This window comes from Narcine bancroftii, chromosome 12, assembly GCF_036971445.1.
Source record: "Narcine bancroftii isolate sNarBan1 chromosome 12, sNarBan1.hap1, whole genome shotgun sequence".
Classification (NCBI taxonomy): Eukaryota; Metazoa; Chordata; class Chondrichthyes; order Torpediniformes; family Narcinidae; genus Narcine; species Narcine bancroftii.
This window is the reverse complement of record NC_091480.1, coordinates 96473813-96493701: the sequence shown is the minus strand read 5'-3', so window position 1 is coordinate 96493701 and position 19889 is coordinate 96473813. Positions and strand designations below refer to the sequence as shown.

At 42.2% G+C, this 19889-nt stretch overlaps 1 protein-coding gene across 8 annotated transcripts in view; it reads right to left on the bottom strand.

The window, feature by feature from the left end:
• Positions 1-19524, bottom strand: part of LOC138746709 (unconventional myosin-Id-like) — a 303031-nt gene extending 283507 nt beyond the window's left edge. For 7 of the 8 annotated variants that reach the window (XR_011347053.1, XR_011347055.1, XM_069905030.1 and 4 more), the window contains exon 1: positions 19185-19376. Coding sequence is in view for 6 of the 8 variants with exons in the window: in XM_069905030.1 (XP_069761131.1) it covers positions 19185-19279 (95 nt within the window). In the remaining 2 variants the exon portion in view is untranslated. Of the gene's footprint in view, positions 1-19184 lie in introns of all 8 variants that reach the window. The other variant, XM_069905032.1, reaches the window with a different exon arrangement.
• Positions 19525-19889: the final 365 nt, after the last annotated feature.

Below are 19889 nucleotides of genomic sequence, written 5' to 3'. Positions count from 1 at the left end.
AGAAATCTCTTGGTGCCTGCCACATTGACCACCGCCAGTGGGCTGATAACGCCTCAAACCGTGCATCTTGGCGCCTCACAGTTTGGCGGGCAGCAACCTCCTTTGAAGAAGACCGCAGAGCCCACCTCACTGACAAAAGGCAAAGGAGGAAAAACCCAACACCCAACCCCAACCAACCAATTTTCCCTTGCAACCGCTGCAATCGTGTCTGCCTGTCCCGCATCGGACTTGTCAGTCACAAACAAGCCTGCAGCTGACGTGGACTTTTTACCCCCTCCATAAATCTTCGTCCGCGAAGCCAAGCCAAAGAAAAGAAGAATTTTTACTTGCTGAGCCAAATAGGTATTTGGAAAAGAGCACTAATAGTAAACTTAATTGAAAAACACAATAAATATTCATTTATAGTCATGTTCATTTTCCATGAATCTTGTGCAAAATAAAGTGTTTTGTAATCGTGCAGTCCTTTTAAGCCATTGGAGCAGTGATTGGTGCAACAGAAGCCACTTTCAGGTGGCCAGAATACCCCAAACGTAAAGCCGCCAAAATACCCGAATGCAGCTGTTGGGAGGCCACTTGAAAGCAGAGAACCTTGATCTGAGGAGTACTTACCCAACCCTCCTCAGGTAAATGTATTCTCCGCTTCCGAGTGCTTCCCCTAGCCACCTGAGAGCGGGCGGGACGACAGCCACAGTCGACAGGAGCTGGCGTTTGCTCCGCGGCGTCTGCTCCGCGGCGTCTCTCCCCGCTGCGGACCTTTCAGGTGCCAGAACAGCGCCTTCAGGGCTGCCACCTGAATGTCGCTTCGCACACCCCCACAGCCGGCTCCGGAGCCACATTCTCCCAGCTATTCCACCTGAAAGTGGCTCCAACACAGACGTTCAAGAATAGAAGGAAATGGGCAAGGACTTGTACGAATACTTCTCTGTATGGTGTCAGACATGTTCCAAATGAATTTTAAGAGTAGCTCCAAGTGAAGGTGATGAAATTGACAAATTCTACTCAAGTGCAGGAGGTGGCATCAATGTTTTTGTACACAGAGGATAATGGTACATGGAAGGAGCTGTCAGACAAAGCGGCAGAGCCAGGAACAATCACAACTTTCCAGGTTTATTGTGTTATGCAATAAAATCTGCAGATGCTGGGATCAAGGGGAATATACCAATGTGCTGGAGAAACTCAGGTCACACAGCAACCCAAAGGAAATAAGGGGTAACCAGTGTTTCTGGCCTGGGCCCTTTGTCAGGAATAGGAAAAAATAGGCAGATGTCACTAGTCACAGGCCTCCAGTTCTGAGAACCAATGATCCACTACCAGTCTCTGGCTGCACCCATTTAGCTAATGTCAAATCCACTTTATGACCTAACCTTGAATATCAAGCATCTGAACCTTCCTGACTAACCTCCCATGTGGGACCTTGTTAAAGGCCTTCCTAAAGTCCATGTAGACAAAATTCACAGCCTTTTCTGATAACCTCCTTGAAAAACTCCACAAGATTGGTTAAACGTGACCTACTATGTACAAAGCAATGTTGACTATTCCGAATCTGTCCCTGGCTATCCAAAAACTGTTATCCGATCTTTCAGAACACCTTCCAATAAGTTACCTACTACGGACATCAGGCTCACTGATCTATCATTTCCTGGATTACTTTTGGAGTCTTTTTTTTAAAAAATAGGAAATATATGACCCACCCACAAATCCTCCAGCACCTCACCTATGGCAAAGTAAAACAGTGCTCCACGTAGGGCCACAACAATACCCTGTGCAGTTCTCTACAATGGAGCCATCGATGTGTAATGGAGAGTGGTTGTCCTTTATCCTTCTGAAGACCACAATCATCTCCTTTGTCTCGTCCAAGTTGAGACTCAGGATGTTGATTCCATACCATTTTACAACTTTCCAACCTCCTCTCTGAAAGTAAATTCTTCATTGCTGTGTCATCTACAAACTCGATGATTCTGTTTGAAATGAATCTGGCAGCAGTCATGAACAGTAGCAGACTGAGCACACGGCCCTGAGGTTACAGTTGCTAAGTTCCAATACACTGGATCCTGCTCAGATACAAATGAATTCTGATAAGTTACCACATTAACCCATCTTTACACTAAGAGTTTTAATAGAACATTACAACATAGTACAGGCCCTCCCAGAACTACCTCTTTTCTGATAGGTGAAGTATTAAGATCATTACCTAACCCTAACCCTAACCAAAGATTAACGTGCCATCAATCTTTGGCACATTAGCTGTGTTGTTCATTTCCATATTACTCACTGTTAATTTCCTTTTTTTTTTCATATTCTAAGGGAACTATCTTTAACCACCATTTTCCACTTTATATTTCATACAAACTTATCTGATTTACGATTCTGTCCCACTTTTCTTTCATAATCTATCCTTCCTTCCTTTATTGCTTTTATTTAAGGCATACAGCACAGTAACAGCCTACAAGCCAGTGCCTTCCAATTAACCTACAACCCCCAGCAAGTTTTGAACACTGGTGGGAGGAAACTGAAGCCCCCATGGAAAACCCAAGCAGACATGGCGAGAAGGTATAGATCCCTTACAGACAGTGCAGGAATCAAACCCTGGTCCCGATCAATGTATTAACTGCTCGGCCAATTGTGCTTTTTTGTTGCCTTTTAAAGATTTCCCTATCTTCTTGTTTCCCCAATAGTCTTGGCTACTTTGTATGCATTAACTTTTAATTTGATCCCTTCTATTCTTTTTCGTAGTCACACCTGACTGGTTATTCCCACCCTTCCCTTGTTTTGAAGCAGGAATATGTTGGTTGAGCCCTGAGACATCTTCAAAAGTCCTCCAGTGTTCCTCAAATGCCTCACCACACAGCCTATGTTAGCCCAATCCTCCCTCATCCCATTGTTTCTTCCTTTGTTTAGACATATGACACAGGCCTTGCATTTTCATCCTTTAAAATTCAAACATACTGTGATCACTCATCCCAAGAGAATCCCCCAACTATGAAATCACTAATTTTTACCCATCTCATCACACAGGACTAGATCAAAGAGAGCAGGCTCAATTGTAGGTTTTGTAACATTCAAAAAAAAACTATCATGGATGCATTCTACGAACTCCACCTCAAGGCTGCCTCACCAACTTCATTTGGCAAATCAATCTGAAAGTCAAAACCTCAACAACTGCTGGTTCATTCTTGTATGTGTTAGTTATTTGCTTAAGTACCTATAACACCTACAAATATCGTTTGGCAGCTAAAGGGCACACTATCAGTAACCACCAAGACTCGGCTGAGGGAACGATAGGCTTGAATATACAGAAGAACCTTGCTGGCCCGGACCTACGTATCGGAATGGAGGGAAGGGGGAGGTGGCTCCTCCACAGGGGAGGAGTCATAGGGTACGAGTCATCAGTGGGCGGGCCAGCTCCATATATACAGCGGTCAACAATAACTACATACAATGGAGGAAACATATCACCACAGCAGCCTATGAGCGATTCCCACCAATGACTCCTCTGGGTCTACATCACCTCTCACCATCATCCCAATCCGACAGTTAATTAAGAGCACTATCCCAGTTCATTTACCTTCGTGCCTATCCTTCCGAATTGCCCGATAACCCAGAATACAAATTCCCAGTAATTTTTGCTCTGCAACCATATTTCTGTAATGTGCACTGATTTGGGCCCAAAAGCTCATCTTGTTTAGAATGTTATGGGGTTTCAGATAAAGTGCCCTTATACTCACTGAATGAGCAAATTGGAGATCAACATCAAATTTCACCAGGATACGAGGGCTCAGGCTTGAAATATTGGTTCAATATCTTTACCTCCTTTGGAGGCTGCATGACCTGCTGAGTTTCTCCAGCATTTTTGTGTTTTTAGGTGGAAAGCACAAATAGATTACTTTAGATTAAGTGAACAATGGTAAATTAATTGCAAGTTATGTAAAAAGCTAGTTTGGAGCAAAAAAGTAATGAATGTATTTTAAAAACGGTGAAAAACCAGATGTTTAAATGTTCATTACAACCAGGAACACATTTCTTAGGACAAATAAATGTCTCAAGCACCTGGATGATGATAGATGCCTTGAATCCAGAGGGGATAATGGACTGCTATAGGATGACGTTGAAGATGTCCGTTATGTGGGGGTCGCAAAGTCCTTCAGCACCTGAGCAGTTACGTTATCTGGCCCTGCTGTGTGGCATGGTTTCACCCTGGATAGGATCCTCCTCATTTCACCTGCAGCTATGCAGGGTGTCTGTACTTTAGGAGGAGATCAGGCATTCTTTTGTGTCACACAGTTTTTCTCATCAAGCAGTGCATAGAAGGTATTAAACCTTTAAGGAAGTTCATTGAAACGTCTTGGACCAGTGCAGGATTTTTTTTATATATAAAAGAAATTCAGCATTTTTTAGCTGGAAAAGCAAGGGGATAAAAGTAACACTTTGGTAGTATGAAGCTCCTGTCACATTACACTTCGAGTTCTGTGCACGGTTTGAGATGCGACCGTTTGACAATGATGTATTGACCTCGTTTGGTGGGCAATGAAACTCTGATTTACCACACTGAACCACATTTAACCTGAGAAGAGCAGTAAACGAAGATTTCTTTGGCATTTACAAGTTGATTTCATTATATAGAGTAGATGGAAAGGTGGTGGGGATGTGGAATGAGCTTCCGACAGACGTGGTCGAGGCGGGATCATGGGTTACATTTAAGGAAAGACTGGATAGTTCCATGGAGAGGAGAGGACTGGAGGGGTATGGACCGGGTGCTGGTCAGTGGGACTAGGAGGGTGGGGATTTGTTACGGCATGGACTAGTAGGGCCGAACTGGCCTGTTCTGTGCTGTAAGTGGTTATATGCTATTTCCATTGATGTGAACCAGGGCTGAGCAGGATGGTTTAGCCACATCATCTATGCTATAATATTTCAAATACATGTAGTGTATATAAACCATAATTGGGGCAAAGTTTTCATTTCTTCTCTTCTCCTCCTCCTCCCCCACCCCAAACTGCACAATTTCCTTCAACACAGAAATTTGATTCAGTAAATCTGATATCTGCATTTGTGTATTTAGATTAGAGAAAATAAAGTGGTTGTTTAAAGTCAATTCTTTGGCTTGGCTTCGCGGACGAAGATTTACGGAGGGGATAAAAAGTCCACGTCATTTACAAAGCACTAATTCACCTTGGCCTACACTGCACAGCATCTCGGAATCTACAAATTGCTGTAAAATATATTAAACGAGACAGTAAAACTCCCATCGAATCCCGGTTTGTGCACTGCCTGCCTGCTTGCTAGTTACAGCAGTCCTAGGGTCCGGAGTGGCTGCTGCAACCCTAGTCGTACCCCCATCTTTGCCTCCTATATTTAATCTAACAATATATTGCTAACCCAGTCAGTTGAGAATAAAAGCAGCAAATGGAACATTTGAGAGGTGCAATAAGACAAAAGAAACTACACAAAAATATGGAAACATTGAGAAGTTTGGAGGAACATGTACATCCACAGATTTTTAAAAGTAGTACAACATCAATTAGAATATGAAAAGACATTGAATGGTTTTCATTTTTAGCCATGACACAGGATACACAAACAGACGGTTATGCTAAAAAGTTAGACAGGTACTTGAGTTCTACAATAATGCTAATCTATATACAGGAGAGGTGCAAGTACATTGTCACAAGTCTTCTTTGTGCCATGTGCAATGTTGCCAGGACAAGGAAACGATAACTACAAGATTGGATAAAGTAGGATTGTTTGCTCCGCACAGAAGTGACCGAATTATACTTCATTTCCATGTCAAACTAGCTTTTATGTTCATAGCTCCTGTTTGTGCTGGAAACATTTCAAAGCCAACACTGCACCGCTGGTATTTCATTTTTAATAACTTTGAACTCCTTCCACTCCTTTCCTTAGCCTTCCAAGTGTGAAGTCTTGCATGATCATTTTAAAAAAAACCACATTAAGCAGACCTGTCCATATTCAGTATCAACGTGAATCTATTTTAGAGTTAATCATGTGAAGAAATTGTAAAATATCCATAAATTAATTTAGGTCAAAATGCATTATAACATCACAAGATGTGTAGCAAAAAACAAATAATGCTGGATCATATCCTGCACCAAGTCAGTGAACACAGAATTTTCTATTTGATAATATAAAAATAATTACTGAGGTTGCACTCGTGTTGGAAACCCCAAGCTAAAAAACATATGGCAATATTAACCCAAGGGATGTCATTTTATAAGAACAACATTAAACAATGTGCTTTATTCCACCAAAGTGGTGTCAAGTTTAAAGTAACTTTCACTGTAGCATGCTATTGCTGAGAGGAGATGTGTGTCTGTATGTACGACCTGTTATTGAAAGTTTTCAGATCAGACTGCTAGCAACAATGCTTTCTAGTGAAGGCAGCCAATCTCAAACTAAACAGCAGTTGTCTGGTGTCACGATACATCAGGCTTGTACTTCTTGCCAACCTCTTCTTTGCACTTAATTAATTTCTTCCATTTTATTATCCTTGCAAACCAACTCAATTCCGATTATAGTAAACTGGTAAATACCTTTTCTACATGTGCCCGATATTCATCAATCCGATTCAAAGTGGCGCATCGTGTTCACGTGTCCAAAGATAAATTGGCTAGTATTTTTTAACTGTATTTGTGACAGCTGCAAATGCTACACTGACATACGTTATGGTCTTGTTCATCCTTACAAAACTATTGTAAAGAAATTTTTTATAGCTTTTCAACTATACTCCAGGTGGAGCTACGACTCAATCCAACTGCTCTTTCCAGGGTTATTGATCCTGTTTTTCTGTACCTGTTCAACAGGTTGGCCTTTTCTACATTGTTGGCTAGAAGAGCTATCCTATTCAAATGGAAAGAGTATAGATCTCCAACAGTGTTTCAATGGTTTTCTCCTATTGTGTCTTGTTTACATTTAGAAAAAAAATTAGATATCATGTCACAGCATTTATTTGATTCATCGGTGAAATTTGAAGATATATGGCGATCTTTTATGACTTATTTTCAGATGATGGTAATGTATCTAATGTATCTAATATTTACTCTCCCAGATGAGATCTAGTCTTACCTTAGTTTTTTTTTGATTTATGGTAGGAACCAAAAACTACAAAATAAATGTAACCCTCAGGGATTAGCTGCTCAGATTTTTTTTTTTTAATTAGAGGAGGTTCGGTGTTTTTTTTAAAAAAAATAATACTTTTGATTTATTTTCATTTGCACCCATTATGGTGGTGGGGGAGGGGGGGGGGAAGTAATCAAGTCTATACTGTTTGAAGTTTTATATTAATATATATTAATGAAGTTCCATTTTCTTCATTGTACTGTATTTCCTAGAAAAACCAATACAAAAGATTATAGTAAAACAAAAGTCTGCAGACAATGTGGTTGAAGTGAAAACAATTCTGGAGAAACTCAGCAGGTCAGAGATCCGTGATAAAGATACAGAACCAACTTTTCAGTCTTGAACCTTTCAAGGTACGTTGGTCAATTTTTACATTTGTTTACATTTCTAGCTGTGATATCTGATCTTAACATTGATGACACGTTGAGTGGTGTTCCAAGTGGAAGAGACACAGCATATCGAGCAGGTCAGAATCAGATGGTCATGAACAAGTCATAAAATTTGATGTTTTGTGGCAGCGTCATAGGGCAAAGATTCAGATTATAACCATCTTACAACAGTAAATAAATTAAAAATTAAAATAATAGTGCAGGAAAGGTAAGGCAGTGTCTTTGGTTCATTGATTATTCAGGAATCTGACAGCAGCAGGGAAGAAGCCGTCCTTATGCAGCTAAGTACTCATCTTCAGGCACCTGTACCTTTTTTCCCCCCGACGTTAGCAGAGTAAGGAGGGCATGGCCTGGGTGGTGGGGGTCTTTGAGGATAGAAGCTGATTTTATAAGGCACCGCCTCATGTAGATGTCCTCAATCGAGTGAAGTCTGGTGCCTGTGATGTCACAGGCCGAGTTAATAACCCTCTGAAGTTTTATCTCGTCCTAAGATTTCATAGAGAGTGATGCAACCAGCCATTCTCCTCAAACACCTCAAAAGTATAGCCACTGGCGAGCCTTCATTGTGATTGCATCCACACGGAGGATCCAGGACCGATCCTCGGAGATGTTGACACCAGGAATTTGAAGAACTTGACCCTCTCCACTACTGAGCCCTTGATGAGGACTGGGTCAAGTTCCCCGACTTCCTTCTGAACTCCACAATCATCTCCTTGGTTTGGCTAACATTGAGCGCAAGGTTGTTGGTGTGACACCACTCATCGAGCTGCTCTATCTCCCTCCTGTACACTTCCTCATTCCGTTTGTAATTCTGCTGGCAAATTTGTAAATAGCATTGGAATTGTCCCAGGCCACAGAGTCATGGGTGTATAATAAGTAGAGCAGTGGGCTAAGCATGCATCCTTGGGGTGCCCCTGTATTATAGTCGGTGAGGAGGAGACGTAGTTTCCAATTCATACCAACTGTGGTCTTCCGATGAGCTCATGCCGGGCATCCCGAGACACTGTGAACCATAAACAGCACTATGCAACTGACCTCAGACTTGGAACAAAGTTTAAAAAAAAAGATGTGCTCATTGGTCTAGGAATTCCAATTAACATTATAAATTTATCATGATGTATATTGCAGAGATCCTCGCAATTACAAATGCATAAAAGTATCTGTTGGATTTCTAATTAGGATTAAGAGCAATTAAAAGTTAGTTGAAGAGATTTGACATATTCATTTGAGTATAGTAGATTAAATGACAATATGTTTAGGCATTAAGCTAATTATATGGCTTCAAACCTCAATTAGAAAGAAACAACTTCTACTGATGAGTCCTGCAAAAAAAAAAGCATCAAATGACTCTGGGTCAAACAGAGGAGAAACAGGCCATTCAGCCTATTGATTCCATGCCAATAATGAAGTACACATTTCATACTAACTCACTAGTTTTCAATCTTCTTTTCCCCCACTCACTCAGCACTTTAAGAAATCCCTTACAACCACACAGCACCTATGGCATCTGCTCAGTAAGGGATCTGCTAAGTGGTATGAGAGTAGAAAGGTTGAGAACTACTGAACTCGAGCCCAAAACATGAGTTATGTATCTTTATCATTGCTAGATGAAGTACATTGTTTGACCTGCTGAGTTTCTCCAGCATTGGGCTTTTACTTCAACCACAATGTCTGCAGACTTTCATGTTTTACTTTACACTGTACTAACCCTATTTGATTCTCCTTACATTTTCATCAACTCCCTTCACATTCTACCATAATGACTATAATCTCAGACTGTGGGCAACTCACACTGGGCAACTAACCTACAAACTCGCATTGAGAACATAGGAGCACAGTACAGACTTTCAGTCCAGGACATTGTGCCGCCCTATATAAAGTACTCAACAATCTTTTCTGCCTCAGACCCATGACATTCTATTTTTCTTGCATACTTTTTGATGTGGGAGCAAATCCACACATTTCACAGGAGGGCTGAGCAAACTCCATACATTCATCACAGGTTAGGACTGAGCCTGGCTTTACTCGCTACTCTACTGTGTTGAATCAAGAGTAAAGCCAAAGATAATTTTTAAATGATAACAAACTCATTCAAGGATATTTCCAGAAAGCATTTCTTCTCACAAAAGATAGTGTAGTGTCGCATCTGTGGGCTTGTTTTATGCAACTGCCAGCATAAACAAATAGAGAGTTATTAACAAAACATCCTTTGAACAGCAGTAACTAAACCAGAGTTTGGATCCCACAACAAATCAACATTCACACCATCTTGTAACCTTCTTGATTGTTCATGCACAGAATACATTTGAGAACTCCCTTTTAGAGAGAGAATAAAACTAAATTTGAAATGTCTCATCTCAAACCCAACTCTCTTGCCCTGTAACTTGAGATCATTCATCAGTGCAGAAAACCACAGCCAGGAGAATGATCCTCTCCACCTCCAATCTCTCCAGTCCTGCCAGATGTGCGTAACTTCAATTAGATCGCCTTCATTTTTATCAAGTTGTTGTTGAAGACACATCTTGGTCCTCTTGGATGAAAGATCAGGATATTTATTTCTATTCACCATGCAGCATTGGTGATTGTTTATAATACATGATTAGACAATTTATCAACTAAATTTTGCAAATGGCCAAGAATATAATATTGATTATAGCTTCCATATTCTTTCAGAGTTTAGCTTAACCAACATGGTCGTCCAATTTCTTGGAGTTTCATAACATTCTAAAATATTTTCTTTTACAATTTATCAAACAAAGAAAGAATTTATTTTTATAACAAATATTTTTCCAGTAACTTAATGTCAATACAAACATGACCACAAATAATCCTGCTTTATCATATAATTATCAAACAAGACACTTGTCAGACTTTGTGCTTTAGCATGTAGTTAATTGATTTAATCAATTTTAAGAAGTTACCGACTCAATACTTAAATGGTCAAATTCCAAGTACAGCATTCTAAAAAGATCCCAATTCAACTCATCAAGAATCACATTTGCTGTAAGGGAAGAACCTTTAATCGTGTACACTTGTGTTCTATTTGCCACTTTCCGTAATCCTCAAAGATTTATGCAAAGACAAGCAGTCTTTACTCAAGCTTTCATAAACAGAAGCTGACATGCATGTGTTTGATTTTAATTTAGTGGAAGAGTGTCTAACCACCTTCATTTCTCTAATGACAAAAACTCATGGGAGGTCTACAGCAATTCCATGCCATTAGCTTTGCAACACTGTTTAAATACACAGTCTTCTAGTTTCAGATTTCTACATGGATGTGCATTAATGAATTAAGTTGGTTTTCTGAGTATTCTATCACTTCACTTGCAAAGCTTTTACCTTACAATGGAAATGACCCCATTCCATAGGAAAAGCCCGAGTGCCTCTATCCATGGGTCAAGTGCTGGGAAATGAAATTAGCATAAAAAGGCTGGCATGTATCCAGAAGGTCAGACTCATTTCTGTGTTGTACGACTCTAGGTTTTTTCTTTCAGTTTGCCGATTCCTCTGATGGTGGCAAGTCTGACTGGTACTGTCAAGCACCCTGGACAGCCAAGTTAAAGAAGAAAGTCTGCAGATTCTGCGGTTGAATGCAGTACGCAAATGTGCCAGAGAAATTCAGCAGGTCATGCTGCATCCACGGGAACTAAAAGGGAACCAACATTTCAGGCCTGGCCTTCATTCCTGACGAAGGGCTCAGGCCTGAAACATCGGTTATCCTTTATTTCCTTACGAATTCAGTGTGACCTGAGCCAGGGAAGGGTTTGCTTACATGCCAGTTTCCTCCATCATAATTCCCAAATATGCTTTTCCTCCACTGACCTTGCACATTCTGTCAAGGCATCATTCTTTTCTTTGGCTTGACTTAGCGGATGAAGATTTATGGAGGGGTATGTCCACGTCTGCTGCAGGCTCGTTGGTGACTGACAAATCCGATGCGGGACAGGCAGGCACGGTTGCAGCGGTTGCAAGGGAAAATTGGTTGGTTGTTGGGTTTTTCCTCCTTTGCCTTTTGTCAGTGAGGTGGGCTCTGCGGTCTTCAAAGGAGGTTGCTGCCCGCCGAACTGTGAGGTGCCAAGATGCATGGTTGGAGGCGATATCGGCCCACTGGCAGTGGTCAATGTGGCAGGCACCAAGAGATTTCTTTAAGCAGTCCTTGTACCTCTTCTTTGGTGCACCTCTGTCTCGGTGGCCAGCGGAGAGCTCGCCATAGAACACGGTACCGGATGTAAACACAGTCTTCATTGTTGAGGTCTTTATTGGCTTGTTTCAGCATCATGCTGAAGAAGATAGTAAAGAGGGTTGGTGCGAGGACGCAGCCTTGCTTCATGCCGTTGTCAATGGAGAAGGGTTCGGAGAGCTCATTGCTGTATCTGACCTGACCTTGTTGGTTTTCATGCAGTTGGATAACCATGTTGAGGAATTTAGGGGGGCATCCAAGGAGCTCTAGCATTTGCCAAAGCTCTTTCCTGCTCACGGTGTCAAAGGCTTTGGTGAGATCAACAAAGGTGATGTAGAGTCCTTTGTTTTGTTCTCTGCACTTTTCTTGGAGCTGTCTGAGGGCAAAGACCATGTCAGTAGTTCCTCTGTTTGCGCGAAAGCCACACTGTGATTCTGGGAGGTCATTTTCGGCAACACTAGGTATTAGTCTATTAAGGAGAATCCTAGTGAAGATTTTGCCTGCAATGGAGAGCAGCGTGATTCCCCTGTAGTTTGAGCAGTCTGATTTCTTGCCTTTGTTTTTGTATAGGGTGACGATGATGGCATCACGAAGGTCCTGAGGCAGCTTTCCTCAGTCCCAGCAGAGCATGAAAAACTCATGCAGTTTGGTATACAGAGCTTTGCCGCCAGCCTTCCAGACCTCTGGGGGTGGGGGGGGATTCCATCCATACCTGCTGCTTTGCCACTTTTCAGTTGTTCAATTGCCTTATATGTCTCTTCCCGGATAAGGACAAGTTCCAAAAAAAACCATCAGTGCAGCATTACCAAAAATTTACAAATACAGTAAAATCCCCATTATCCATTCTGCGTCATAATTAACCCCCTCCCCTCACACTGAATTCCCAATTCACCTCAAAGCAAGTATCCTGGTCAGACCCACGGCACACCTTCCTTTAAATTCAAACCCTGGTTGCTGGTGCTCTGACAGCCTTGCGCTAGCTGCTACACTAACCATGTCGCAATCATAATGAACCTTCCCCCAAGTTTACAGATTAAAGCTTTACCAACATAATAAAAGTAAATACTTTTACTAGGCAGGGACAGAGAGAAACTTTGAGAAAGTTATCCAAATGGCGAGTGGCATCGACTGACTTTTCATCCTGATTCAAACACAACTTTATTGAAACTTTGTTTAAACAGCTGCTGTGGGCAGGGCACAACTGGGGCACTCCACTGGCTGAATGTCTGCTTTGGAGAACATTTACAATTTTAAATGTCTATTTAAAATTGTATTTAAAACTTTATTTAATTTTTTTATATGCATTTATTTCCTCAACATTTTTATCAGTGGACTGAGTGCCAGATGTTAGGGGAGTTCACTGTACATTTATTGCTTTACCCCAAATAATACTTGAGAATGAAACCTAGGTTGCAGATAAATGGGAAACTGGAGGGAAAACTTCAGGCAGCATCCACTAAGAGAAATGGCCAGTCAATACTTTGGGTTGGGACCCTTTTTTCAAGACTATCCCTATCAGCATTTAACTTTCAAAATTTACTAAAGAATTACACAGATCACTGTATCTTGATTAGGTGGAATCTTGATGGAGGTGTTTAATATGGCTTTTATACTTCCCAGATTTCAACAAGAACATAGGAAGTAGGAACAGGAGTCGGCCAAAAATGGCCCATCGAGCCTGCTCCGCCATTCAATAAGATCATGGCAGATCTAATTTGTGACCCAACTCCACCTACCTGCCTTCTCCCCATATCCCCTAATTCCTCTATCATGTAAAAATTTATCTAACCTAATTTTAAATAGGTTTAATGAGGCAGCCTCAACCACTTCCCTGGTTAGAGAATTCCAAACATTCACTACTCTCTGGGAAAAACTATTTTTCCTCATTTCTATCCTAAATCTACTCCCCTGAATCTTGAGACTGTGTCCTCTCATTTTAGTTTCCCCGGCCAGCTCAAAAAACCTTCCTACATCTATCCTATCCATACCCTTCATAATCCTATGTGTTTCTATAAGATCTCCTCTCATTCTTCTGAACTCAAGCGAATACAATCCTAGATGATTTAATCTTTCATCATAAGTCAACCCCTTCATCCCAGGGATCAACCTAGTAAACCTCCTCTGGACCGTCTCCAAAGCCAGTATATCCTTCCTCAAATATGGAGACCAGAACTAGACACAGTACTCCAGGTGCGGTCTCACCAGTACCTTATACAGTTGGAACATGACCTTCCTACTCCTGAATTCAATTCCTCTAGCGATGAAGGCCAACATTCCATTTGCCTTCTTAATAACCTGCTGCACCTGCAACCTAACTTTTTGCGATTCATGCACAAGCCCTCCCAAGTCCCTCTGCACAACAGCATGCTGTAGTTTTTCACCCTTTAAATAATATTCAGCTCTTTTATTTTTCTTGCCAAAGTGGATAACCTCACACTTACTAGCATTGTACTCCATCTGCCAGACCTTTGCCCACTCATCCAGCTTAACTCTATCCCTCTGCAGACTCTCCACATCCTCATTACAATTTGCTCTTCTACTAAATTTGGTGTCATCCGCAAACTTGGCTACACCACATTTTGTCCCCTCCTCCAAGTCATCAATGTAAATGATGAACAGTTGTGGCCTAACACTGACCCCTGCGGCACCCCACTTACCACTCTCTGCCAACCTGAAAAACTCCCATTTATCCCAACTCTCTGCCTCCTGTCAGACAACCAATTTTCAATCCAGGCCAATAGACTTCCCCGGACTCCACTTTCCTGTAACTTACTGAGAAGTCTATTGTGCGGCACCTTATCAAACGCTTTCTGGAAATCCAAATACACAATATCAACCTATTCCCCTCTATCCACCACACCCATTATATCCTCAATGAATCCTAACAAGTTTGTCAAACAAGATCTTCCCTTTCTAAAACCATGCTGCGTCTGCCTGATTGAACCCTCACGTTCCAAAAGTTTCACTATTTCATCTTTAATGACGGCTTCAAGCATTTTTCCAACTACAGACTTCAAGCTAATTGGCCGATAATTTCCAGTCTTCTGCCTACATCCCTTCTTAAAAAGTGGCGTGACATTTGCTGTCTTCCAGTCTGCCGGGACCTGCCCAGAATCCAAGGAATTTTGGTCTATGACCACCAATGCATCAACCATAACTTCTGCCATTTCCTTCAGAACCTTGGATGCATATCATCAGGACCAGGTGATTTGTCTGGCTTTAGTCCCATTAGTTTTTCCATCACTACTTCCTTTGTAACAACTATTTTATCAAGACCCTCCCCAACATTCGCATTCTTAACTCCACACTTGGGCATGCTGGACGTGTCTTCCACCGAGAAGACTGACACAAAATATTTGTTCAATGCCTCGGCTATTTCCTCATGTTTTGCTACCAGTTTTCCTTTCTCATCCTCCAAGGATCCTATGTTAACTCTGGCCACCCTCTTCTGTTTTATATATTTATAAAATTTTTTGCTTTCTGTTTTTATATTTTGTGCCAATTTACTTTCATAATCCTTTTTCCCATTTCTTATTACCCGCTTTGTCTCTTAAAGTTTTCCCAATCTTCCAGTTTCCCACTGCTCTTTGCAGCTTTGTACACCTGTGCCTTCAATTTTATACTCTCCTTTATTTCCTTTGTTAACCACAGTTGATTTTTCCTTCCCTTGCTGTCCTTTTTCCTGACCGGAATATATTTTTGTTGAGCATTACAAAATATTTCTTTGAAAATCTTCCACTGTTCCTCAACTGTTTCATCAATTAGTCTGTGCTCCCAGTCCATTCTGCCCAATTCCTCCCTCATCCTATGGTAGTCACCCCTGTTTAAGCATAATATATTAGTTTTAGATCTAACTATTTCCCCTTCCATCTGAATGAGAAATTCAATCCTACTATGATCGCTATTTCCCAGATGCTCTCTGACTCTACATCATTTACTCGACCTATCTCATTGCACAACACGAGATCCAGGAGAGCATTTTCTCTTGTGGGTTCCTTAACATGCTGCTCAAGAAAGCTATCGCGGATGCATTCTATGAAGTCCTCTTCCAGACTCCCACAATGAACTTGATTTTCCCAATCTATGTGGAAGTTAAAGTCCCCCATGACGACTGCAGTATCATCATTACATGCCTCACTTATCTCTCTATTTATTTCCTGTGCCACTAAACTATTGTTATTTGGTGGGCAATAGATAACACCCACCAATATTTTTTTCCCTTTGTTATTCTTTATCTCAACCCAAATGGACTCAACATTATGCTCTTTAGATCTTCTATCATCCCTCACTATTGCCTGGATCTCCTCTTTGATTAAGAGTGCAACTCCACCTCCCTTACCATCCTGTCGATCTCTTTGCACCACCTGATACCCTTGAAAGTTTAATTCCCATTTAGGGTCACCTTGTAGCCATGTTTCCGTGATGGCGACCCAATCATAGGCATGGGTACCAATTTGCGCCTCCAGTTCACTAACCTTATTTCTAATACTGTGGGCATTCAGATAAAGTGCCTTGATGCTCTTTGTCCTTTTCATATCTAGCGACTTCTGTAACCTTTTCTTTTGATTTTTCTGCCCACTATTTTTCTTTACACTATCATTGACCCGAAAACTCACTGCACCATCTGATTTTTTTTACTTTCTCCTCCCAACGTTATTTTTCCTATTTTACTTTTCCTGGCCATTTCTTTATCTTCCCTACCCTTTTCCCTATCACTCAGGTTCCCATACCCCTGCCAAATTAGTTTAAACCTTGCCCCACTGCACATTTATTGTAAATCAGTATTATGAGAGGTGCAATATAAAAGTACTGCTTGCTACTATATCTCACTCTCCCTAAAACTGTATTCGACATAGAATTCTTACTCCTTTACCTGCGTGCACATGCACACGTGAACATGTATGGTAATGACCAACTTAACCAACCAAACCTTTTTGTTGCGAAGCTCAATCAAGAATGATTTTAACTTTCTAAAGATCATAGTCCTTTAAATCTTGGGCAAACCTCAGATTAATAACTTTTACTTTGACATTCTTCTAAACATTACAAATCTAACTGCATTGCACTCTCTCACAACTGAACTTTAGCATTAGTTTCAACTCTCTTGAATGGAGCGATCAAGTGAAATTGCTACTGTGAAGTTTACTTTATATCCCATGAAAAGCTTTAAATATTTTTGCACTTTACAAAAAGCTTATTTAAAGGAACAGTTGGTCACGGCATTCCTGATAGTTGCACGTTACACAGAATCAAGTTTTGACATTTATCACCAGTTAAAAATCACAACTCCACCCCACATTACTGAAGTTTAGATAACAGTCTACAAAATTCACATAGGGGATTAGCACTGTTGGCTACAATTTTATGGAAGTAAATTAGCAGATATCAGTTGGTGAACTATCTTCAAAAGGCCCAAGACCATGAAGGTGTCGGTGTAGGTAGGGAACACGATTAAGAAAGCATAGGCCTTTCTAGTCTTCTTTAAATCAGGACATGAGAGGAAAAGCCGGGAGATTATGTTCCAACATTATAAAATATTGGTCATACCTCAATCACCACATTATAGGAAGGCTGTGATAATCAGTGGTTAAATATGTATGAAAGATAGGCAATAATATAATCAAGTGCAGCTAAAATTATCTGTTCACCATCAAAACCTCAAGCCAAGAATGAAAAATATTCTTAAACAATTCATGAAAGTATTTTTTTAAAAACAGGTGGAACATAAAACCACATTTTGTTCTCCCTTGTCTTTAACCAAATGCCAATGCCACGATCAAGGTGCTTTCTTGTTTGGTGTTCTCTATTGTACATCAAGAGAGAGGTCATCTTTGTTCTTCCTTTCCATTTGTAAATTTGCAATGAGTCAAGGCCTGTTGGCCTCGCTTAGTCTCACTACTCCAACATAAATTGTAAGCAATTGCTGAATTCAATTCCGCACTGTTCATTTGTTTTGGCTTCGATCCCATCACTGATAAATTGGTTTTCCTGCTTTGAGCACTAAAACAAAGTTTTTCACAGCCTGGCACATGACCTGTTAGTAAAACCACCCTAATTATTTGCTCTCAAGACTGCAAAAGATTTAGCTGGAAAAATGATTGATCAGTGTTTAAATGTTTGACAAAACTAAAAGGAGAAAACGATCCATTGTCCCTCAAAATGATCTAGCTTGAAAGATCATGCAACCAATCCCAAATGAGCTTCTTGGAGGACTAATTAGGTTTTCCTTGATAAACAATATCAAAACATCAGACCTGGACTGTAACAGACAAGATTAATGATCCCGCCAAGCCTACACCATCAGAGAACTTCTGTCAACCCTGTGGTTTCCAATTTATCTCCCAAACGGAGACTACAGACACACCCAATTCTGCAGCAGACTTTTGTTGATGAACAGAAAGTGAAGGGGACCTTCAGCAGTTTTATCTGCATTCTCCACAACTACGCTGCGCACTTGAGGTTCATCCTGTCGCCTTGGTACACATCTGTAATGAAGCTTACAGATACACGGCAAATAGCTTCTCCTTAACCCACCTTACAAAACGACACGTTTCATCAAACTTTTATGGCAGAAATGATAAGCAGTTCTGCAAAGAAAAATACAAGTCAAAGGCGGTCCTTCAAAAGAAGGACCAATTGTATCACACCTTGCAGCACCTACTGAATTACTGGTATCTTCCATTGTTCAACGTTTAAGCATTTTAACCCAAGCTGAAACCATCATCTCAACTTGTAGCCCAGAACTTCTGTGAATGATAATTTGATCAACCAATTAGGTTGTCCCAACTGGTCATGATTTAGTCCCACTCGGTGGCCCGAAAAGGGTTTAATTTCAGACATGCATTTGCTTCACTCACCCTTCCATCATTATTAAAACTGAGCCTTGGAGTTTAAAATTTGCAATTCACCATTAAAAATATTATGATAACTCAAGGACTGTTTAGGAGAGAGCAATTTTCAGGGGTACGGGATCGATGTGAGTGTTATGTCCGGTTGGGTTCAGCACCGTGGACTCGGGACTGAGCCCGCAGACACTCAGCCAGACAGAGCACGGACTGAATGATTCGGAAAACCAGAATGGTCTGGTTTCGGCAATTCGCCACGATTTTCGGAGTTGTGTTTGAGATAAAGTTTCTTTTTTTTTTGGGGGGGGGGTGTTACTTGATGAGGTCGGTGGGGAGAAAGACTGGGGAGAAAGAGGGCACCCACCCCTCATTAGAGCAGCACCAGTGGAGTGGATCAAAGTCCGACTGTATGATTCTGGAAACCGAAAGCGACCTTCATGTCAGTCCCAGAAACCGCGTCAGTGCGGAGTCGAGGAGGGGCGACGAGGCTGGAGGTGAAAATGCAGAGCCGACGTTTCGGGTCTGTCTGGGATAGGGACCTAACCCTTGCCCCAGACCCCGGTGCCGCCAACAGCGCGACCCCCCACCCCCCCCCCCCCCCCCCCCCCGGCTTTGCTGCTCCGGCGGGTCCCCTACCTCAGCTTGAGGTTCGCCATGAACTCAGTCACGTTGATCGTGTCCATCAGGACAAAGTCCGCTTTGCCGAACTCCAGGCTCTCCTGCTCCGCCATGGTCCCCGCTGTGTCCCGGCCGGGGGGGGTGGGGGGGCTTTTCCTTCCTCCCGGATCCTTGGCTCCCCTCTCTCCGCCCGGCAGGTTTCCCTCCACTCCGCGCCCCTGATCGACCTCCGGCCAACAAGACCCGATGGCCGCGGGAGAGAGAGGAGGCAGGACCAGGAGCTTCACCCTCCCCGCTCCGCTCCTCGCCGGGCAAACTCCTCTCCCCGGGAGCCGCACCTCACCTGAGTGCAACTGGCCGCACGTCACGCGCGCGCCCGCCCGCGCCGCCGGGCGCGGTCACGTTGGCGGCACCCGCCGTCGGGGGCGGGCGCTGTGGCAGGAGCCCGGGCGGCGGACGTGCCCTTTTGAGCAGGTACCTTGAGGAAGGGTCTCACAGCCGAAAGGTCGGGCTTCTTCATAGGGGACCTGCGGACTTTCTTTACCATTCGTTCTTCCTTCCACTACGGTGGCAACCTGTTGAACTTGTGACTGCTCCTATCTGCTGTGGGGCTGGGTGACTCGATGGGGCAGCATTTGGGGAAGAGTGGAGGGCAGCAAGAAGGAGTCCCCTGAATGTACAGCCTTCTCTGGTCCTCGGTGCAAAGCCTGCAGACCCACAGCC